The sequence below is a fragment of the Otolemur garnettii genome, unplaced genomic scaffold (genome assembly GCF_000181295.1).
Source record: "Otolemur garnettii isolate 467f Iridium unplaced genomic scaffold, OtoGar3 scaffold00022, whole genome shotgun sequence".
Taxonomy (NCBI): domain Eukaryota; kingdom Metazoa; phylum Chordata; class Mammalia; order Primates; family Galagidae; genus Otolemur; species Otolemur garnettii.
The window spans coordinates 14,789,768-14,813,500 of record NW_003852417.1 but is presented as its reverse complement, the minus strand read 5'-3'; the positions used below and the strand labels follow the sequence as shown (position 1 = coordinate 14,813,500).

General features: G+C 53.6%; 1 protein-coding gene across 1 annotated transcript in view; it reads right to left on the bottom strand.

Moving 5' to 3' along the window:
• Positions 1-23,733, bottom strand: part of KLHL29 (kelch like family member 29) — a 292,829-nt gene that overhangs the window by 20,224 nt on the left and 248,872 nt on the right. The window contains exon 6 of the mRNA XM_003787428.2: positions 2,193-2,331. Within this exon, the coding sequence (XP_003787476.1) occupies positions 2,193-2,331 (139 nt within the window). The remainder of the gene's footprint in view (positions 1-2,192; positions 2,332-23,733) is intronic.

Sequence of the window (23,733 nt, the reverse complement as noted above, 5' to 3'; positions counted from 1 at the left end):
GTGAAATCTCAATGATTTTGCATGTCCAGAACGAAACCCTCTTTCTGTTTCTCTCCAGAGGAGGAATTTATCTGCAGCTATCACATATTGTGTGCTGTGCTCAGGACGAGGGGAGGAAAACTTTAAATGGCTGCAAACCAACATCAGGACTTCCAGCTCAGGGCCCTGGGCTCGCTTCAGCCCCCCTCCTTTCTCCTGTGGGCCTCTTCTACATGTCAAGGGCCTCTAGCCCTGTCTCTCCAGACCTCAGACCTCTCTGGGTTCAGATCCGTCCAGCCAGCTGCCTACCTGATTTGGGGCCCTGTGTCCTTCCAGGCTGCTAAGCCTCAACATATCAAATGCTTCACTGGTCACCTTCCCCCAGCTCTCCTGACACTGATCTGCTGTCTGCTGCCTGAGACACCTCATCCTCTACGTCTTGGTGCTTGCACTTGGGAAGCCTCTCCAGACTGGCCATGCCCACCCACTGATTGTCACCCTCAGGAGTTAGGGCTAAACCAACTTCCTAGTTTACAGATGAGAAACCTGAGGCCCACGAGAAAAGACGTGACTAGCCTGAGGTTCAGGGACATGTGGTAGAGTTGGGTGTAGGACCCAGGTCTTCTAGCTCCCAAGGGGATCCCCTCTCTCTTCCACTGACTGCCTGAAGCCCTATCCTTTCCTATGAGGGCCACTCAGGCACACCTTCGGTGGGCATCTGCTCCCCACTGCTCCTGAAGTCTCCTGCCTCTTCTTGGCCTGTCAACGAAGCTGTCACTACTTTGGGTCCCCACCTAGTAGGGCCCTCCGCTGTGTGTAAGAGCTTGGTGTTAAACATGAGGCAGTCCAAGGACTCAGTCGGCCAGGGGCTGGGCCACTGCTCAGTACTGACCTGCCCCTTCTGTACTCAGCTGATCTGGACCATGACCTGAGGCCCAGGGTGTCCATCTGTGACCTACTAGCCAGATGCTGGTCACCGCTGGTTCCAGAATTTGCCAAGAGTGGCACAAAGATCTCCCTGGCCTAGTGAAGCCACTGGACATGCCTCTTCAGCCCAGACCTCATGCCCCTAACCCCTGGGCTCGTATAGAGAGCACCCAAGCATGGGAGAAGGGCAGGAGACCCGAGTTGTCCATGACACGGGAAGTCACAAAGAGCCTGCCCCTTCCTTCGTGGTTCTACGTGAGAGGACACAATGGATCGGAAAGGAGATGCCAGCCAGTGTGCCATCCTGAAACAAAACACAGTCACTCTGGGGTTAGTTGGCAAGTCCAAACACAGCATTGGGAAGCAAGCAGAGGTCCTGTCCTCCCACTCTGAGCACAGTCCCGGCTCAGCGTCCGCCCCGGAGAGGCTGCAAGGCAAAATGAGCAGCGGCATTAATCTGCTGAGGGGTGAGAGAAACGTGAGCGTTACCCTGGGCTGGGCCCTTGGCTGCTCTCCCTCACTAAGGAGGTGGAAGGTGGCCCCTGACTTCTTTGCAAGGGTATGAAGCAGACAAATTAAAAAATCAACATAATGAAAAAAAAGATGCTCATGCACCGTTAAGACTCATTCAGGTAGAAATAGCCGGGGCAGAGGGCAGAGGAAGGGAGCAAAGGCTGAGAGACCGTGTTTAGGACACACCTGGTCTGTGCTCAGACAGCGCTGGTTCGGCTCAGTGTACGAGTCTCGAGACATGCAGCGTGGCTGGGGCCATGGCTACAAGTCTCTTCTCCTGGACTTGGGCTTGGGAAGAGTCAAAAGCAGCCCCGTGGGCACTTGCTGCTCCTCAGAGGGGCATGGTCTGGTTGATGTGCTTTCCCGGGACTAAGTTCACCACTGACAGCAGTGACAATGGCACTAGGGACCCCCACTTGCCCTGTGGGGGCCGTGTGCATTGGCCCCTTAAAATGCTGTCTACAGTCCTCCTGATCTCAGGGCTGGTTCTTAAGCCTCTAGGAGCATGGGACCCGGGGACGGGGCAGGGTGCTGTCTACTGTGGGCCGAGGTTGCTCGTGACCAGCACAGCTGGGGCTGGGGGGCGGCTGGGGGCAGTGGCTGCTCTGAGGCTGTGTGTGAGGGGACACTGGGGGAGGAGGAGGAGGAGAGATGGCTACTGGCTCTGTGACAGGGAGTCACGCTTCAGGAACCTGCAAGAGAGGGGAGGAGAAGAGCGACACAAAAGCGTCCTACAAAGGAACAGACCCGACCACAGCTGGAAGGAGGCAAACCTTTGAATCAGGTCCTTGAAATACAAGCTGCAGGAAGCTAGAACATTTTGGTGGACTTCAAACTCTCTGCCTTCAACAACAATTTTCAGGTCTGTAAACGCTTTCGCTCTGCGCTGCTGGTTCAATTCCTTCAACATTTCTGCAGAACAGAGAAGACAGACAGGGCCAGGTTCCCATTAAGATTTTTTTTTTTTTAATTAAAAAAAATTTTTTTTCAAGAAGTAGAGAAATAGGAAATACTTGATACTGTTTCTTGGCAAGACTGGCTCAACACTGACAGTCAGAAGAAGTCACACACAGTGCGTAAACAAGCAGCCACTGCAAGGGGCTACAGAACCAAAGGAATCACAACTTTAAAAAGCGAAAAGAAAAAAAAAGGAAAAAAAGAAAAAAAAAACCCAAATATGATAAAAAAAAAAATCAAACCCAGAAATTGAAAGGTTGAGGGGAAAGATTCCCATCCTGACAATCGCAAACATAGAGAATATGTTATCACAGACGACTAAAAATTGTCATATATCTATAGAACAAGTTCTCCAAATGCCAGGGGGTGCCGATGTAGTGGGTACCAAGTAAAGCATGGCACTGTGATGCGAGATGGGCTGGGTATGGTTCAAAGGAATAAAACCACAAAACCTGCAAAAACAGCCATGTCCCTCATGTTAGACGCTCACAGCCATCGTGTGGGAGGAGACCCCGAGGAAGGAGGGGACTGAGCGGGGCCTGGCAGGTGCCTCCTTCTGTTTCACTCCCAGATACTTTTGGGGAAAGCAAGCGACTCTTTGGGCTGGCCTCTCAGGAACCCCACTCCTGCCTGCGGCTTCCACACTGGGGAGGCTGGTTTGCAGCCCAGTAGTCTGCACAGCCCAGCAGGAAGTGGCCTGTGGGTTCTTCCCACCCCGGTGTGCACCTACCTTTGCCTGGTGTCTTGGCCACCAGCGGCTGGCACAGCAGTGCCCAGGCCTCTGGGCTCTGGACCTAGGGATGCCAGAAGCTTCTCCCAGACCCACCCCAAGGCTTAAGAAGAGAGAAGGAGGGGAGAGCTTGCAGCCACCCTGTTTGGTTGATTTCTACTCTTTCACTGGCAAGTCAGGGCCTTCTGATAACCTCACAGTCTTGCCTCCTCCGCCTGCCTCAGGACCCCCGGACAAAGCCCTCCTCCTCTGTTGTCTGAGGTCCAGCTCCTTGGGCGAGGATGACCCAGACTGTCAGGGCAGTCTTCAGGGCAGAGGGTGGCTCACAGAGCTGAGTCCCACTCTCTGGCCCCCCTACCAGGCCCTCCAGGTCCATATGGATGTTCTAGAATTACCCACCAGCATGTCCTGCTCCAGCTTGACCACTGGGCTCTGTCTACTAGGGTCAGCATTACTGCCTGCCAAGGCTCCCTCCTGGGACCCACCCTGGCTCTGACCCTTGCATGTCCTTGGGTGAGCTCCTGCACCTCCCTGAGCCTCTGCTGCCACATCTGTAAAGAGGGACAGAGGGTCTTGCTTCCACTCCTAGAGTGGCAAGCTCGGGGATGAGGAAGGGCCCTGTCTCCTTGATGGTCAGGCAGGCCCTCCTTTGCAAGGATACCCTGGGCTCTGCTGAAGTCCAAGGCGGGGGGTTCCTGGGGAACATGCCATGTGCAGGGTCTGAGGTGGGGGCCTTCTCCACAACTCGAGGGAGAGGGAGCAAGGCCAGAGCTACAATAGTGACACGGATGAGAGAGGTGCATTCAGGATGCACACGCTGTGGGCTGGAGGCATGAGGACCTCTCCCAGGGACATCTGAGAAGGGAAGGGACGATGAGTGCCATTGTGGGTGGGCCTGTGGGATACTGGAGAGAGGGGCCAGGAGGCAGCGGAGAGCCGAGAGCGGATTGGGCTGGGGCTGGCTCTGGTGAGCTGCAGGGCCAGGTTGGTTAAACTGCCCTGCATACACGCATGGACTCCCAAAACAGCCACCAACTGAATTCATTCCCAAACCAGCAGCCAGATAGATGACGTCACCTTCTTGAGCAAAGTGGTGGGGGAGGGGAAAGAATTCTGGATGGAGTTCCGAGTTCCTGCATTCTGGGTTGTGTTCCAGCTTTGCCACTAACTGGCTGCATGACCCTGAATAAGTTGCCCCAGCTTTCTGGGCCTCAGTCCCTCAACCACAAAGGGGCAGGACACCTGATCTGGAGCCCCACATCTGTAGGGGGTGCAGATGGAGCCCCACATCTGCTTCCTGGGAAAACCTTCCAGCAAGCTGGGCCAGTTCCCAGGTGCAGGCGGTCTATAGGCCTGTGGCAGAACCTGCCCTGGGGCTGCATCTTCAGAGCAGACTCCCAGAAGCACCCTGGCACCTGGCAGTACATGGTGGCTTCAGAGTCTGGAGGAGGGGATTGTACAGGGACACCCTGGCCCTCCAGGCAGAGGCAGAGGCTCTGCAGGGCTGAGGGAGTGAGAGGCCTGGCCACTGAGCCCACCTGGTAGGGACAGACTTAGCTCAGCATTGTTCCTGCTAGCTAGCACCAGGGGTTTTCTGGTTCCCTCAGCTTTGTGTGGGATGCCACACCTATGCTTGTGGGACCCCATGCCCACCTTGCTCACAGAAGTGGCTTCCCTGTACCCTGATCCCTTGTGAGATCAGGACCAGTTGGCAGAAGGAACACACTTGGATGCTCAGCTCAGCACCCAGCACTGAACTACTCTCCCCACGGAGGCAGTGCCCTGCCTACCAGCCCCCTTCTAGACTCTTCAGCCCTCTCACACGGTGTCCCATCTGCTTTACCTCCTGGAAATCTCTGCACCCAGACACAGCAGAGTCACCACAGCAGCCTTGCGGGATGCCACTCTGTTTCCAGCCCGTTCCTCTTCAGGTCACCTCTACATTGTTGCTCCCTGTAGCCACCATCATTAGCTCCTGTCCACACATACCCTCAGGGCTGGGCAGGACCAGCAGTACCCCCGGCAAAGCCTCCCTACCCCCATTTCTCCTGTACTCCCCAGTGAAGCCTTGCGTACCCCGGGCACATCCTCCGTCCAAGCCTATGTCCCCTCTGCTGGCATCTGTCTTCCCTTATTCATCTGGCTGGTCTCCACGGATCACTCAGTGCCAGTTAAGGTGCTATTTTGCCCCAGGCCGCTCTGCCTCTTTCTTTTTCTCCTTCCAATCCCTTGTTCTCTGCTCCCCTCTGTTCCTCTCTACCACCTGTACTACTTCTTTACAGCATGCTAGGTGTCATAATTATTTATTTATATTTCTGCCTCCTGCACTGACTGTGTTTCATTTGTATTTTTATCTTTACCACTCGGCACAGGTCTTTGCGTGTGTGTGTGTGTGTGTGTGTGTGTGTGTGTATGTATAGAAAGAGAGAGAGAGAATAGATTGCAAGAATTCTTTGTAGCTTCCCCCATCTAAGAAGTCATTTCCCCACTCTTTTGAACGTTGGCTGATCTTGTGATTTGCTTTGGACCCTAGAAAGGGGTAGAAATGATTTTGTAGATCTGAGTCATGGCCTCAAGCAGCTTTGCTCACTTTTTGTTCATTCCCTTGGGACCCCTGCCACTGTCACCATCTGAAGGAACCCACTCTAGCCTGTTGGAGGATGAGACCATGTGGTGAGGAATAAGCCATCCCAGGTGAGACATTTAGACTAGCCAGTGCACAACCAGCCAAGCTCAGCCCAAATTGCCAAATCTAAATCAGTGGTGATTGTTCTAAACTGCCAATTTCAGAACTGTTTGTTACACAGCTAGAGCTAACTGATACAGAAGGCATGAATGATGGGCTCAAGTGCACAGAGAACTTTCTCTCTGTCCATTTCTCCTTTGCTAGTTAGGTTCCAGGATAAGTCTTCTTTTTAATTTTTCTTTTTTTAGTTGCAGTAAAGTGTTCCATCCACACCATTGTGCAATCAATCTCTAGAGAGCATTTTCTCTTTCCAGACTGAAACTCACTCTGTATCCATTAAACAACCACTCCCCACTTCTTTCTCCCTTTGGCCCCTGGCAACTGCTGTTCTGCCTACTTTTTCTATGAGTCTGAGGATTCTAGACACCTCAAGTGAGCAGAGCCACACAGTATTTGTCTTTTTTGTGACTGCCTCATTTTTCCTAGCATAATGCCCTCAAGGTCCATTCACATGGTAGCAGCCTCAGAATTTCTTTCCTTAAGGTTGACTAATATTCCATTGCATGTAACTGCATTGTGTTTATCCATTCATCCTTGGGGACACTGGCCGGCTATTGTGAAACTGTTGCTGTGAGGCTAATTCTCATCCCGTGATGGACTTCTCTAAGTACAGTCTCAACCTCAGCATCAGTCGTTAGTGTAAAATGCCCCTGTGGATCCAGCAGCCAGGGGCATGAGAGGCAAGAGGCATGCTGAGAAGGCGCTGGGGGTGGAGGTGGGGCTGGATGCTTTGTCTAGAGGAGAGTGAGGCCGAAAACAGAATCAAGACTGGACATGAAGTTGCAGCCAAACTTCTGCATATGATTTCACCAAATGACACAAGTTATTTGTCAGAGACTAATGAGCTTGTTTCTGCTGGACTATAAGGGCTGTCTGAGGTAGTAATAAAGAGGAAGAGACGTCAAATATTCCAAGAGAAAGAATTTCAGTGGCTTTGCAGCTGATAAGTCCATTAAATCAGAGCCCCGAAAAGCTTGTGTAAAATAGCTTTTTTCCGTTTGAGTTAGGACCCAGCTAGATGATAAATGCTGCCCCCCATTGGTATTTATGACCAGGGCGTCACCACTCCATCGCAGGTGTGCCATCTGCTGGTAGAACCTACAAGGTTGCAGGGGGACTGCAGCAGTTGAGCTTGAGTTAGGGTCCAGCTAGGTGATAAATGCTGCCCACTATTGGTATTTATGACACATATTTGATAAAGGAATTAAAAAATTATAAACTCAGAGTGGTTGTAAAATATACTGAGAAAGCCCAGCAAAGCCGTGTCATGAAGGTCCAGAGTGTCATTCATCCAGGAGTGGGGAAGTGCTAGGTATGCTGACACCCTGGGGGCAAGTGGGGGCCTTGTACACACAGAGGGACACTGCTGCTGTGCCCACAGGCTCCCAAGCCCAGTGCTGCCCTCTGCCTCTCCCCTCCCCCCCGAGCAGATTTGTACTTCTCCTCTCATACTTCTTTTCCAGAGAAGAATTGGCCTTAGATTGCACCTTGAGGGCAGGCCTGGGCTCCAGCTTCCAGGTAAGATGGAATCCAACCACCTAGCAGGATGCACCTGCAATGGCGCACCTGTGATGGAGGGGTGACACCCTGGTTCCCACGCAGGTGCACCCTCCCAGGAAGTGGGGTTCTTCAGAGAAGAGAAACATGGGAGACTCTGACTTCTCACTTGAACTTAGGGTTTTAGTGAGGCGACCTTCTGTTTGTCCTATTCTCCAAATGGAAATTCCTCCGTTTATCTGAACGGGGACAAAAGCCTTAAGAACTGTCACTGCCTCTCACTAGCCAATCTTTTTCTACCTGTCCAACACTGGCTGACAAAACCTTTTTCTATTGTGTGAAATCTGGTGCCAAAGGTCCTCTCCAAGACCTGACCTGGGCTGCATGCCAGCAGGGCTGGGGGACTGCAGGTCACCTTCCAGCCAGGGCATTCTCATTCTCTCTAAGATGATGTAGAGTCATTTAGATTGTTATCCTTAGAAGTTTCGAAACGATCACAAAACTAACAGAAATATTCTCTTCTCTTTCCCTGGGTTTATGGCCCTGCCCAAGGCTTGTGGGAGAGTGACTGGGAGGTCTGGATCTAGTCACAGAATCACACCATCATCCTCATGACCTAGAGTAAGAGCTCGTTGGTTATCTAGGGTCTGCCTGATCAAGGAATTCCATGATCCTTATTTCCAAACTCCTTATCATGGGCTTTTAGAGACTTTCATGACCTGTCCTTTATCCATGTTCATGTTCTAGTCGCCTCCTCACATATCCCTCCTACCTTCCCAAGTTCATACCTAGTATGTCCTATTTCTTCACTTCGATTGTTTCTTTCTGCTCCTTTGGCAAAGTCTTCCCCTACAGTGTTTCTTAGGGTCCCATCTATCCCCTAAGCCTCACCTTAAATCCCACCTTTAAGAATGAAAAGAGATGAATTCTTACCAAGTTAATTTCGTCTTCTCCTGTGGACCCACAAGACTTTTTTGGTGCCTCCCTTGCAGTAGAAATCTCTAGCTACTTTATTCCAGAGGGAAGCCTGTCTGTCGGTCTCCTTTCTAGGCTGTGCTCTCCTGCAGGGCTTGTCTCTCTGGCCCCTTGAGCACCTGTTACCATGTTTTGCACAAAAAGTTCCTTTCTGATTGGGACCCAGGGTTGGTTATAGACCACATGCAGATGTGTGCTAGGTGGTAAGAACAACCTCCTCCAGACATGATCCAACAGAACTATCTGAAATATCATAGTTGTGTGGATTTGGATGGACCGAGTGTAAAAGTCAAGCTCCCTCTAACTTCAGATGAGATGAGTGCTAATAACAACAGCAATAACCCCATGGCCTGCACTGCAGTCTACAGTTGCTAAAGCAGAGGCAAGTTTGTTATTGAGGTCTTTCTAAGCAAGAGATTTATCTGTTCAGCTCTAGTGGCTTCGAAGAGCCCTAAATGGCCTTCCTGGGAAAGAATGACCACCCCAGCAGCTGCTGAGTGCAGGCACAGCCTGGAGCCCTTGAGGGCAGACAGGGGCCTTTACACACTACAGCCAGAGAGAAATGACCCTCTCAACGCAGATGGTCTGCCCAAACAAAAGCCAGAGACCGATCACCTTTATTAACATCCCTTGCCTTGTAAGGTCAGGGTAGGAGTCAAAGGGAATGGTCTTTTGTTTGGGAGGAAATGGGGGAGGGTTAGGGGCAGAGTGTCAGAAACCTGGCCAGAGAGAAGTCACTGCAGAGGTGAGGTAGTCACTGCAGACCCTTGGGTGAGCAAGGAAGGCCACCGGGCAAATGCTGAGTCTACAGTTGGGGAAAGTGCCCAGCCAGGTTGCCATTAACAGCACTTAGGCCTCCACTGCCAGCAAAGAAGCCCCCCACTTGGTCCCTTTTCCTGCTGGAGGATGGAGGCTGAAGGGGTGATGTGAATACTTTGAGCAGTGAATGCAACATCCATGAGAGTCAAGTCAGGCCCTGGAAGAGCCCTGTGGGGACCAGAAGCTGGCAGGTGGGCCAGGTGAGAGGCCATGGTAGATGAGTGGGGAATGGGCGGAGGGTCAGCATTTAGGGAGGAGGGAGGCCCTGTAGGCCCTCTGTTAGAACCTGGCAGCAGGAAAGAGGGTATCCTTAGGGTACTTTGTTCTCAGGACTTGGGGATGGAGGATGAGACCTCAGTCTGGCTCCAGGGACTGAGTTGAATCTAACGTCCAGGGTGGTGGTAAGGGATGGGCATGTCTCTCCTCCCTCTGTGTCCTCATAACCCTTCACATCTTCATGAGCCTGGGTTCTGCCCACAGTGTTTACCTGGAGACACTGCTTCTTTTCCACTGGAGGGTGGGAATGATTCCTGGCTGGAGGGACTTCAGTCAAGTAGCCAGAACAGATAGCTGGGGCCAGCTGTGAGAGCCAAGTTCAGCACCCTGGAGAGCTCCAACCACCAGGGTGTTGGAGAGAAACTGGGATTGCTCTGGAGAAGTGGGGGGCTGGGGGTGCCCTGGTGCAACTGCCTGTCCACAGCTGACTGAGGCTGAGGTACATAGTCCCCTTCAGAGGCAGACTCTGAGAACCTGAGTTCTGGGACCTGCAGTTGGCTGTGTCTGGACGCTGGGTGGAGTTCTGGGACACGTGCAAAGGGACACATTCATAGACTGAGGGGAGCTCACAGTTTAATGGGAGACACACTCGCAGGACTGTAGTGCCTGTGAGAGGAGTCTGATGAGCCAATTAGATGGAGGAAGGACCCAGGAGGGAATGGTATTCAGGGATGTGTCCACAGGGAGATGATGGGTCAGAATCAGCTGTGGGTGGTGGGCCTGGGCCTCTGACCACACCATCACATGCCCTTGGCGGTTTGCTCCTGACTTTCCCACCCATTCTGGCACCCTCTTCCCAATCTTCCAGACATCTAGGCAACCAGCTGAAGTGCACTGGGGGGTACCCACAAGGCTAGAGCAGGAGAGGGGGCAGCTGCCGGGCATGACCGATAGGTTAGCAAGACACCCCTGCCCCAGGGGACTGTGCAACTCAGTAGGACACAGGTGCCCACATGAGGAGCTGTAGAGAACCAGCTCTGGTGCTAATGCCCTTCTGAAGATGGACAGGTGGTGGGTGCGGGGAGGGAAGAATGGGGTTGGGAAGTGCAGCGCTGTCAGGCAGCTGCTGGGGGCCAGGCTGGTGGCTGTGTCACTGATGGAGAAATGAATGGCTGGTGGGAGAGCAGGTGCTGGAGTGGATGGAGTCTGCTTGGCTGCTCAGCACGGGAACTCCCTTACTACTAGGAGGAGCCCTAGGATGGAGGGGACTGGGCCGCTGTCACTGAGGGAGCCCACGGGAGGTGGCGCTCTGGTACCAAGTGTGGAGCCACAGGCTAGACTTGGTCACTTGGGCAGTTGTACCCTGGACTTCAAAATTCCAGGAAGCAGTGCAAAGATAGTGGTCCCAGGGGGCCTGCAAAGCCATGTTCCCCTGGTACCCTGGGCAGGCTCTCTTTGAGCAGCACTGACCACAGGCCTGAGATATTCACATGTCTGTACCAGGGAGAGCCTGGGAGAATTAAGCAGAGAAACTCCTTATTGGAGGCTGGGATCTGGGGCAGGATGGAGGCAGCGCATCCAGATCCATCACAGAGGCGGCCCACTTGGGACCTTACCCCGGTGTACGCTCCTCTTCATATCTGGCCAGTAGGCAGCCCAGGGTCTGGAGTGGCTGGGCTCTTTACCCCACCATGAGACCGTCCCCTGTCCTCTTTCTATTCCAAGGCCCTGGCTGTCCTGCCTTCACGTGGGTGTGCTGGTGAGCCTGGTGAACAGCTGTTAGCAGGCATGCAGGGAAGGGACCGAGGGAGCAGACCCAGGGTCTCTGCCCCAAATGCTGCAGACCCTCACCAGCTTTGGAACTAGAAAAGCAACAAGGACCGGGATAAGGGGTGGCACTCTCACATAAGGGATGACTCCCAACCAGCTGAACTCCTGTGTGCCATGTTCCATAAAAGCTCGCTTTGCCATACTCTTCCCGTGGATCTAATTCTTCAATGGTCTGGTCAGCTAGGGCTTTGGGAAAGCCAGCCCCTGCCCCAGGTGACAGACCAGCTTAGAGAGGGAGTGGGAAGAAGTGGTGGAGAGGGAGGGGGGGACAGTCAGGGGAGAGATACAAGGAGAGGGAGAAACACAGGTCTCCACCTGCTTTAGCAAAAGCCATTATTTCCCAAGAATTCTGAAAGCCACAGTCCCAGTAAATAAATCAATAGTTTTAAAGGATTTGCAAGAATTAGTGAATTGGAGCTGGGAGTACAATCAGTTCAGTTAGCCAGGTAAAGAGGGAAACGAAATGGAAACCCCAGATGCCGGGGGCTATGGCAGCTCCAAAAGCTGCCAGTCTCACACAAGAACGCTCACAGCTCAGGGGGCTGTGGGTTAGGTGGCAGGGAGGGGAGCACATGTTCTCTGCCCTTGGTTCTCTGTCTGTGTCCATGCCTCCCACCCGTCCTGGCCCAAGTTGGACCATTTCTGGGAAGGTGAAAGCCTGGGGGTGTTTCTAGTTCTCCGCACTTCTAATGGCTTTTCACAATCATACAAGTAATCTCCATGGTCATTATAAGAAAATTAGAAAATCCTAATAAGCACAAAAGAAGAAAGTAGGTTGTGCCTTCTAGGTGATCTGGCCTGGAGTTCAGGGTCAGGTCCATCTTAGAATGTCCTTGTCAGCCTTGGGAGAACCACCGCCACGGGGAGGAGCCAGCCCCTCATTCTGGGGTGCATGCTGCCTCGGGGCCCCTGTGTACCTGGCACAGTTCCCAACACACTACCTTGCCTGTCACACCAGCCAGCAGAGTCCTCGGCCTGGTCCAGGGTGTCCCAGGAAGGACCAACAGATGGGCTCTTTGACTCTTGCTCCTTCCCCCAGATTGTGCCTTCTCATCTCCCATGTCCTGGGCCAAGGCCTCCTCCTTGGAGTGCACTCTGCCAGCAGAATTCTGTCTTGCCGGCGCTGGGGAGTGGAGACACTGCCTTTCATTCTCCTCTTCCCAGAGCTCTGGGTAGCTTCTGGTACAGACCACAAACTCTCCCCCACGTGACAGCCTTTGCGTCTGAGACCCCAGATGTAGGAAGGAGAGGCCTGTTTGGGCACGTGGGCCTGTACTCCTTGACCTTTCTGATCGATTTCCCAAGCACAGGCCCTTTTATGTTGTACTTATCATTTCAGCTGCTCAGGGCACTTCGCCACATGTATTTAGTGAGATAGCCTGTGTTTCTTGGGAAGGTGAACTGACCAGATACTATAATAAAACCATAGCCTCGTTTTTATAAATTCATTGGCTGTAGTTACGCAGATGTTGCCATCCTACACGAGCAGACCCATGGCCTTGGCGGTGGCCCTGGGTTCTGTGGGACTCTGCTCTGGGCAGGCTGAATGCATGGGGCTGGCCCCACTGGGCACAGATAGCAGTGTGCTGAGGGGCTGACTAAGGGTAGCAGGAGGGCACACAGGGTGGCAGCAGTCCCTGCCTGGACACAAACGCTGAGAAGCTGAGCTATGACTAGCACTGGCCATCAGTGCTCCTCTGGGATCACTCAACACTCATGGAGCACTAGCTGCATGCTGGGCCTGGTGCGGGGTGGGAGGAGACGAAAGTGACGCAACAGACTGGCCTTCTGCCTCCTGGTGCTTCCTGGCAGGATGCAGTCATACACTCGGTGGGAACACGACAGTAGTGAAAGGACATGGAGGGGCTGGTGGGAGGTCATAGCGGGCACGGCTCTCAGGCCGTCCTTACACAGGCTCTCTCCTTTGTCTAGAATTCCTTGTCCGCATTCAGAAACTGTCTACCCATTCAGTCAGATCAGGCTTGAATGCCACCCTCCGGCTCCACCACACCTGGCTCCCCACTCTGCTGTCTGTCTGCTGGTCTCTGGATAAGGGGCCGCTCAAAGGCCGGGACCCCTAGCACTGGGCACCAGCAGGGGCTGAGAAGTGTTTGCTGACTGAGTGAGCTTGACCAAAAAGGAAAAAAAAGCAGAGGCCTTCCTGGTCTCGGGGTGTTGAGACACTGTGGTCTGGCCACGTGGGAGTCCTCACCAGCTGTCCCTGCTGTCCCCTGTGATCACACAGAATCTGATGCAGGGTCCTCCTGAATTCCAGCAAGGCCTTCGGGCAGGCTCAGGGAGGGAGAAGGCTCTGCTTGGCCTGACCCAGGAGCTCTGCTCGGGTAATGGTATCCCTTGTGCCAAGCTCCTTTTAGGAACAAAAGCCTCTTCCTGGCTGCCTAGAGCTTCCACAGCTCCTGCGGTGGCCTACGCTGGCTCCCTCTCAGGGTGGGTGGAGGTGAGGGGGATGGATCCATGGGGCCCTGTGGGGGCAGCGGTGGGGATCAGCCACATGTGAGGGTCTGGCTGGGCGGAGCCTATGACCAGGCCTTCCCCAGCATAGCTGGCCTGGGGAATTCACTCTGCAAACCAAGCAATGGGGCTCCCAAAGCCCTGGGGAGGACCCACCTATATCAGCAGAGGTGAGTCTAGAAGAAGAGAGGGTTCAGCCCCTTGGCTGCCCCCTCAGCTGTCCCTCAGCTTCATCTGCTCCCTCCCTTACCCAGAAGCCAACACTTCCCTCCTTCCTGAGCTGGGCTGCGGTGGCTGTGCGTCTCCTGTCAGCACAGTCTGTGTGTGCCCTGAGCAGTGTCCTCCAATGAGTGCACCTACCAGCAGGAGCCCATAGGAACCTTCTATACCCCCTAGGCAGGAGGTGTGGGTAACGGGTTTGGATCACCACTCAGGAAAGCTCTCAAAGCAGAGCCTGTGCCCAAAGGGCCACTGTACCCAGGGCCCAGCACAGTGTTTGGCTTCAAGCAGGTCTCTGGTAAGGTCTGAAAGAGGGACTGAAGGAATACAGAAACAGTCACTGGCTTGGACTAGGTGTCGTGGAACAGACGGTGAGTTGGGTCTCTGATGGAGACGGAAGCCCTACAAAAGAAGGGCTGTCCACGAGCGAGGACTTGAGGGGCCAGTGTTGAGAATCTGGGCAGCTGTGTGGGGGACAGGACAGTACAGTGAAGTCATCAAGCAGGGGGAGCCAGAAAAAATGCAGAGAGGAGCCCCCAGGAACACCCACATTGAAGGCACTTCCAGAAACCCACCATTGTTCTGACCCAGGCAGCACAGACCAGGGAAAGCAAAGGCTCAGCCTGCAAGCCCCAGTGCACAGGCAGGAGGGCTGCAGGGAGGTCCCCACAGCGAGTGCACACTTCCCAGGCTTCTGGGCAGAGATGGAGTCATTGGCCTGGCTGTCACCTTGAAGGAGAAATGACCGTGTGCCTCAGACAGAACAGACCCTGGGGCCCTGGCCTAGAGCAGGCACTGCCTCTGAGTCCAGGATCTTAGGTGCTGAGTCTAGGGTGACTTGGGCTCTAGGGCCAAGAGGAGAAGCCAAGTCTGCACAGGATGACACTGCACAGTGAGGGGACACTGAGAGGGACTTGGGAACAGCTTGGTACTTCACACACCACACTGCACTGAAGTTCTGAGTTTTGAGGGAGGTGAGGTGGGGCGCCCTGAGGAGGCTGAGGCAGGTTTGATCTGACACAGGTCTCATTCTCAGCCTTAGCCTGTGCATTGGACTCACCTGGAAGTTTCAAAAATTACTGAGGCACAGCCTCCACCCCAGAGCTTCCGATACAATAGTCTGTGGGAGCCACCAGGAATTCTGAAAGTGGCCCATGAGGTTTTTATGTGTAGCAAAGTTTGAGAACCTCTGGTCTCATGCCCTATGACTATTGTTTTTGCCTCTTTGTTCTCACTCCCCAAAGTGTCCAGATCTGCTCTCACAGCTCAAAGAAATTTACTGAGAAAAATAAAATTAAGGAACGACAGCTTAAAGAGCCAACAATTTATGCAAATGAATGCAAATAAATACACACTTCCATACATATGTTTATGCAAATATTCTTGTGGTCCTCACAAATCACTCACCCGCCTGCAAGCAGCCGACTACAATTTCTTGGTGAGAACCCTGGGCAGGGTGCCCGGGTTAATGACAGGCAGTATCACGACCTCCCAGAACAGACATCTCTATTAGCAAGCTCATCCCAGAAGTCCCCCGGGGATGCTTGCTGAGCCTGGCTCTGCCCATCACAGCCCTCTTCCCCCTCACTGAGGCCACAGGCCAGGGAGGCATCAAGAGGGCTGCTCAGTGGGCACTCCAAGGCCACCAGGACTGGGCAGAGACAGAGGTGGCCTGGCAACTGCCATGTGCCTGATAGCTGATAGGGCTGTGATGGCCGGGGGTTGGGCTGCCTTTAGCTCTATGCCAGTCTGTTTGGGCTGGCATGTGGCTTGGCACTTGGGCTGCTCCGACAGGGTACCCCACACGTGCTGTTTGCCTGTCCTCATCCCTCTCAGCTCAAATACACTCCAGGAAATGCTGAGTGTCAGAAGAAAACTTCCCAGTCAAGATCAGAGATGGGTGCCCCCCTGCACACTTCCTCAGTGGTGCCCCTTGTGCAGCCAGCGTGGATTTGCAGCCCTCCTCCTGGGCTTTGTTGGACAGTCACGGCCTCCATAACCCCAGGACACCCTTTTTTGCTGCCTCCAGAGTGAGCAGGTTCTGCAGCCTGCTGGCTCCTGACCCTGCTCCTGAGAACGACTGGAAGGAACTGCTCCCCCCGAAGGGTCATTGCTCAGGAGGTCCTTCCCTGAGGCTGAGCTCCCTCCCTCAGTTGCTGCCCAGGGGTGCAGGGAGCTTGCCAAGGGAGTTGGGATGTGATTCTGAAGATCCACCTGAGAACTGTGTCCTGGATTTGGGGATCCCAGCTCAGCCTGTTTTAGACAGCCCTGGGAAAGCCACATGGTATTTCTTATTTCTCTAGTTGCCACATCTGAGACATAGATGCCATAACCATTTGGGAGGCTTTGGGGAGCTCACATTTGAGCTCTGTGAGTGCAGGGAGTTTATGCAGGGCAGGCGCTTGGCACATTGTTGTTGACTGATAGGGGGAAAGAGCAATTCCTCTGCAACACCCAAGACTTAATTCCCAATTGTCCTGGCGACTTCATGTACAACTTGGGGTGAGGGAGGCATGGCCTGTCCCCTCCACAGTGCTCACCTTTCAGGGGGCAAGGGTAGACGGTGTCCCCCTGGACACAGTGCACAGCCCTTATCAGGAAGTGGCTCCCTGATTGAGAATAGAAATTCACTCGAGCACAGGTCTTATTTTTGGTGGTGTGGTGGCAGAGGGCACCAATCCTTTTAGGCCACAATGGAGGCTCAGTGACTAGTGTCCAGTTAGGCTCCGGAAATCAGTTCATGTATGATTCTGTCTCAACAAAGACCTGTTAGAGCAACATCTCAAGCACAGAAATCTCTGGGCCGCCGGTGAGGGCCCATCAAAGCCCTGACACACCCTGGGATTCCAGCCCAGTGGAGAGAAGCCAGCCATACTGTATTGGGGACGCAGAGCTTGGCCTTTCTATGCTCAGATATCACCTGAAATTCTTGCTAGCCCAATTTTCTGAGGAAACAGAATTCTCATACTCAGAAAATTCCCCTCTTGTCCCAGCTCAGTTACCGGCCACCCTGGAGTTGCTACCCAGGCTGGAGAGAGGCCCCGGGCTGCCGGAACACTGTCTCCCTGCTGCCTGCTCTTCTTGCCAGCTTGTGTTGAGTTTCAAAGGACAATTTTATTCTTTAATTATTTCGGGCTGAGCCCTCACCTCCTCAGCTTTTCTGGACTGTTTGGGAGACTCCCCGTGGCAGTAGTTACTCGAGGGTCCAGCCCTCACCCACATGCTGACCCTGAGGCAGGCTGGCTGTAGGCATGCCGAGGGCTTCCCTCCATTTGTGCAGTTCAGGCTGAACGGGGCAAGGTGTGGGGAGTGGACGCAGGATATGTTTCTGTGGTCAGCGGGGCACCCCAAACTGACAGCAAACTAACCCAAGGCATCGAGCCTCTTCTGCCCCTCAATGTAGATTTTCTGTGGGGCTGTCTCATTCAGGACCCAGGGATCCAGGCTGGGTCACCCAGAATCCAGAGTTGAGTGCCCAGACCAGTTCAAAACCTAGAACCTGGAGAGCAATGAACAAACTCAGAATTGACACCCAGTCTTCCATTTAGAGCCCAGAGCTTAAAATTTAGAACTTAAAGCTACAGCCAGCCAGAGCCTGATGTTTGACAGAGTTCAACCCAGAGACTAAAGTCCTGATTTATAAACCTGGAGCACAGACAATTGGACAGAGTCCCAAGATCCCTCGCTGCCCCAGTGTGCTAGAAAGTTCCCTTTGCTGCCACTAGCCTTCTGACTGGCACCTGACAGTGTACTGAGTATTAATTATGGTCAGAGCTTTTCAACATGCAATGAAAAGCCTTTTAAAACGTTCCGATGGGAGGTGATTAACTCTATTAAGTGGCATTATGGATCTTCCTATCTGTTGCTTTCATAAACATAGTTGTAGCAGAATGTTTTATTAGGGGCATAAAAATGTCCCACATTACAATGCATAAGCACATATTGATGTTATATTTCTTTACTGTGCTATGCACCCCAGTCTCCGACCACTTGGAAAAGAAACTACACGTCTTAATAATTTATGCTCCAAGTTTTAACCAGGATTATCAATGGCAGCTTTTGAGCTTTCTCTTTTGGCAACACAATAGATCATAGTAAAAATGCACCCACAAGCGATGTGTCCGTTTGATTTTTTCCACCTGAATCAGCAGCCCAAACTCCAGACACAGCAGTTTAGGGCAACCAGCACACTGAAGAATTTAAGTCTAAGCATTTAATCTGTTCTTTCCATAAATTTCTGCTGCTTGTGCTTTATAATGATTCTACCAGAGGAAGTTTATTTATATCGCAGATTTTCAGCATCAGCACATTGAGAACACAACGGCAATCGCTCAGTCAATAGCTTACAGCCATGTATAATATCACTCCGGAAATCAAAAGCCCATTTGGAGAAAAGAAGGCTCAGATTAAAGTCACTTTAAGACATCAATAACTTGGAACTGGCTGAAGAGAAGTTATAAATATCCAGCGTGCGCATATGCAAATAGCCGTTCGCAGACACGCCACCACCTCGTGCCCAGGAACCTCCCGGCGGTCCCCTCCTGTCTCCTCCCCAGCGCTTGACGGCACCGCCCTAGGGGCGGGTCCGGGGGCGGCCCCAGGCCGACGCGTCACCGGCCAGGGGCCTTCCCCGCGGGCCTGAGCGCCCGATCCCTGCACTGGCTGGCTGCTGCCTCTACCTGTGGTGACCTGACAGTTCTTGGACGCCACCTGAAAACCCCAGTAAAGGCGGGAAACAAGCGCACCTCTAGGTTGCTGCGCGCCAAAGCCGCCGCTGGGTGCTGGGTCAAGGGGCACTTCAGTGACACTCGCGCTATTAACCGTCTCATCTATACCTAGCGCCTCTTCCCTCTAGTCCTCAGCTGATTGAGGAGAGGGTGAAAAGCCTGCTCCCACTGGCCACCCTCTTTGCCACACACCGATTGCACCAACTTCTTTAATCCTCAGGACACCTCTATGACAGACTGTTCTCATTGTAAAGGAGAGGAAAATGCGAGAATAACTCGCCCAAGGCTACACAGCTAGTGAGCTGTACAACCAAGATTCTTGGTTCCTGCTTTTAAACCATCGTATCTTGCTTCCTGCTCACCTTGGCCCAGCAGGAAGACTTAGGGGTCACTGGGGAAGAGAGGCCCAAGATCCAGGGGGCACCATCAGCAGTTACCACACAGACAAAGGAGGAGGATGTGGTGACAAGGCTGAGCAGAGGTGAGAAGGGAGGGAGCTGGAGGGGCAGCTGGTGGCACCAGCTCCGGAGGCCCCCAGGAGGGAGCAGAGCTGGGTGGGAGGAGTCAGGGCAAAACCAGGGGAGTCTGGAACCAGTCAGGGGACCTCAAACTTTCACGAAGGGAGGGAAGATAGGATGGACCTCCTGGGAGCATCGGAGATCAGAAGCTGCAAGTAGTCAAAGGCTTGTTGGCCAAAACCCCTCCCTTCTCTCAACAACAGATCTCCTCCCCCTCCAAGAGGAGGACTCAGGAGCATGGTGTGGTCCTGCACAATGCCAGGAGCCATCAAAAAGCAAATTCCCTCTGTCAGTGGGCAGCAATGACATCGTAAGGTTAATCCTGCAAAAATATCTGGATGAGAGAAGGAGGCGGCAGATACTTTGAATTAAGTGATGCAAGACCACAGAAGCTGAGGACGGAAAGAAGACACATTTTTTTCAGGACGGCTTTTGGCCAAGAAGGACCTGACCTGGGGCCACCTCTGTGCCCTTGCTCAAGCTGCTCCAGGCCGTGAATTCCAGCCTCCCTGAGCCAGTGCCCACTGCTCCTGGAGTTTGTGCCTTCAGTGCTGTGGGCAGCATCGATCCTGTTCAGCCCCAGTCACACATCCACTCAGTCACTCGCTCCTGCGTCTGACAGGCATTTGCTGTGCACCTGCTGTATTCCTAGCACTGGGGATGCAGCGATGAGCAAGACAGTCAAAGCCCTGCCCCTTGGTGCACGGATTCTAGAGGCTATCTGGTGAGCTACCAAATGTTTCCCCCTTCACAAGGGCAGGTGCAGTCCAGCCGGCTCAGGAGCCATGCAAAGAGGTGCCTGCATGTCATTCCCAGAGCTCCTAGCAAAGAGCTGTTCAAAGCCTCAGGCTGCACTGACTCAGCACCTCTCTTCCTTTCTTTCTAGTGGGTTCCCATGGGTTCAGCAATCCTTCCCAAGACAAGGGACAGCAGGGCACCTCTACTCTCCCATGGGTAAGGCCATGTCCTTCCAGATAACTGGCCTGGCCCGGGGAGTGGGGGGAGGTTTATATACTCAGGTTCCCTTGCCCCCAACCAGGCCTGGCCCTGTAACAAGTGCAGGAGGGGAGGCCATGCCATGTGCCAGGGGCAGCCTGTCTGGGGGCTGGGGTACAGCTGGTGCCTTCTCAGGAGGCCTCTGAGGTCAGGCTTCTCTCCTTACTGACAGTTGGGTCAATCCTCAGCCCCAACTGCCACCTGCCCTGGGGGTGGTGGAGGAGCCGGATTTCCAGGGGCTGGAGTTAGGGGGTGCAGGGACAGTCATTCCCAGCCCTTGTTGGGAATTCCAATTCCTGGAATCCTCCTGCCTCCCAGGCCTTGTGACAGGCATATACCATCTGCTTTCCTGCTGACAGCCACAGGGCACCTGGGGGATAGTAGATGGGGAATCCTGTTGAGCCCACACTTGACCTCCCCAGAGAGGACAAGCGGCCTCAGCTTGGGTGAGGGCACTGGCATCAGTCTGGAGACAGGGTTATTGCTGGCTGAGGCGACATGACAGGGAGCTGGGGCAGTCCTGTGCCACACCTGGCTAGAGCTGGGTGTGACGTCAGCACACTTCCTTCCCATCCTGGGTGTGTGTGGGGGTCACTACTGGCCACCAAGCTGGTCTCTGGCCCAGGCCTGGCTCCCAGGAGCCCCCTGTTTGGAGAGAAGGGTGAGCAGCAGAGAACAGCCATGTCTGTCCTAGGCTGGAAGTTGGGCCTGGGCGTCTGGTGTGGTGTGGGGGTCTGGGGAGGTTTTCTGGAGAAGGAACAGGCTAAAGGTGGGTCTGAACAGGGGTGGTGTGAGCAAGTGCAGCACAGCCCTGAGGGCCCTGTGGTGCCCGGTAGGGAGGGAGGGGCCCTGCAGGGTTCTGAGCAGGGAGGTCAGGTGGCACTCTAGGAAGAGGCTTTGACTGCAGGGTGACTGTGAGGGGCAGGCCTGGAGGTGGGCGTAGGCGAGGCAGCAGCATGGCCACCTAGGGAACTCTGAGACCACAGGGAGAACTGAGATCACAGGGGGGCTAATCAGGCCAGGAGGAGGGCTGGGCTGTAGGGGGCAGGTGGACAGAGCCTGCAGGGCTCGGGTGAGAAGCACTGAGAGGACAGGTGACCTGGGGAAGGGCACCCAGGGCTCTCCAGTACTGGGCACCTCTGAGGGCACCTCCTCTGATCTAGGGCCAGTTTTCCAAATGAGGACACAGAGAGACCTAGTGGCAGGGGCTGGGATGGGCTGAACTGGGCTAAGCCAGGCCTCTGTGTCATTGCGCCAAGCACATTAGTGTTGGGCTCCCACACAGTGGACCCAGGACTAGGCCTTGAGGATGCAACAGTGAATGTGGGGTTATGGGCAAGGCTCTGGGGCTGCGGACTCCTGGTGTGCAGCCCTACTCTGTCCCTGACCAAGTGGGTCAATGTGGGAAAGTTACTTCATGTTTCTGAGCCAAAGTTTCCTCATCTGTAAATGGAGGTCACAATAGTATCCATTTCAGAATTGTGAGAATTAAATGGGTCAATACACAGAGCATGCTCAGAAGAACGTCTGGAAGGAATAATCTCAGTAAGGCCTACTGGGCCGTGACTCACAGTTTGTTCCACTTGCATGCTGCACAACTCCAGGGGGCGCCATTCACCTCATACACATCGCAGGGTTTTTTTTTTTTTTTTAGTAATTATAACAATTTTCTGGTAGGTGGCAGGCAAGGGTCTTGAGAAAAGGGTACCTTTTTACATTTCATATAAAGTTGCTAAATCGGCCAGTGGCGGGGGTGTTCTAAAGTCATTCATAGTTGAGTGGGGGAGACAGACATGAAAATAGACCATCAAGATGCTCCCTCTAAGAAGGATGAGTGAAGTGTGCGCGTGTGCGCTGGGGTTAGCTGAGGCGAGGGCTTACTCTTCCACGCTGAGGCGGGGGCCTCACAATTCTGCTGGCAAACTGGGCTGTCACAGAAACCCCAGGCCCAGCAGCCTCTCGTGAGGAGGATGGCGCTCCCAGGGCTCCGGTGCTCACCACCTGGAGACAGGCAAGGCCTCGAGGCTGCAGCTCCACTGCTGAGAGGCCTAAGTCTCTTTCCTCTGCCTCAGAATGTCACTGTCAAGTTCCTCTCCCTCTTCATTTAATTCCACTGTGGGAAAGCCAGGCGAACGCAGAATAAACAACCAGAAGACCTCTGTGTGCCATGTGGCGGTGAGTCCCGACAAGCTCATACATCTCCCAGGGTAGACAGCAGGATGGGCCTGTCATTCCCGAGGTGGTCCTCAGGCCAGCCCAGCTGCCCACTTCTCCCAGGCTGCTTCTGCTCAGGGGATACAAATCCCTCAGCTGTGAGGAGAGGAGCAAAGGTTGGGGTCTGCGAAGTGGATGTGGTGGTCTGTGCTGAGCATGTGGGAGGTGCTTCTGGGAGCTTCATGGGGGCCCGAGTCGGCCTGCCCCCACTTCCACTGTCTCTCCTCTGTACAGCAACAGCCAGGCCAGACCTTGTCACCCCTGGACTTTATAGCCTGTGCTGACAGGGGCATGTTTCCTGAAGGGGCACAGGCTTTCTTCATATGCCTGTGAAGTTTAGGCTGGGGAGCCCCAGAAGACAGAGAGCCCAGCCTCAGGCTGGTCTTGGTGGGGGAACGCTCAGAGTAGGGGAGGAGTACAGGGGAGGATGAAGGATGGAGGGGGAGGAGAGAAGAGGGCCAGGTGAAGAGAAAGGCCAGAGAAAGGGAGAGGGTAGCCTAGTCTGACGCATGAAACCTAGGGGAGTGAGGTGACAGCCAGCCAGCTCCCCAAACCTCCCCTGGGCTCCTCCTGGGCCATTTACTTTAGACGCCTGGACCACCCCTAAGGGCTGTGTTAGGCAGCTGGTCCAAGGGAAGCTGGTCAGACCAGCGGTGGGGCCAGGCTCCCTCCTGAGGCAGAGCTCTTCATGCTCCAGGGGAGCACCAGGCCCAGGGGAGGAGATGCCAGCCAGGCCTCTCTCAGGGAGTGCCAAGCATCCCTCTCAGAGAAGGCTGGCAAATTCTTCCTGCTCTGCTGAGCTCCTTCAAAGATATCAGCACATGGTTAATCTTCCTTCCGTTCAGAAATGCAGAGTAATTTGCCCGAATGGGGATTTCTGCATATTTATACTAATGTCTGTGTTTAAAGCTTATGAGACAGGGAATTGCTGAGAGATGTCCATTAGCAATATATACAGACTGCAATTATTTCTTTATGGTGTGTGGTTTGACTGCAGAATATTTTGCTTCAATGCAAGTAGTGGGCTTTGCCTACTATGTTTTCTTATGTGCCCAAAGAAATCAATAAGAACAGTAAAGAAGTGAAAAGAGGCAAGAATAAAAGGACTGTGACCTTTTAGGATTCTGAGAGCCTTGAATACAACATAACTGCCTTCGTCCTCAGAATCTCAATGTATGTGCCCAGGTGGGGGGAGTTGGATACATTTACAGATGTGGGTGAAAACTTGCAAACTTTCCCAGGAAGCCCTCAAATTCCTTCAGTCCAGGAGAAGCCGGCAGGGGTGCCCCACCAAAGACAAGCAGGAAAAGGGTACGGGGGTGTCCTTAGAGCACGCCACTTCTTGTCTCTACCCCATTATTGTCCCATTTCCATCCAGGACAGAGCAGGTTTTGGTCT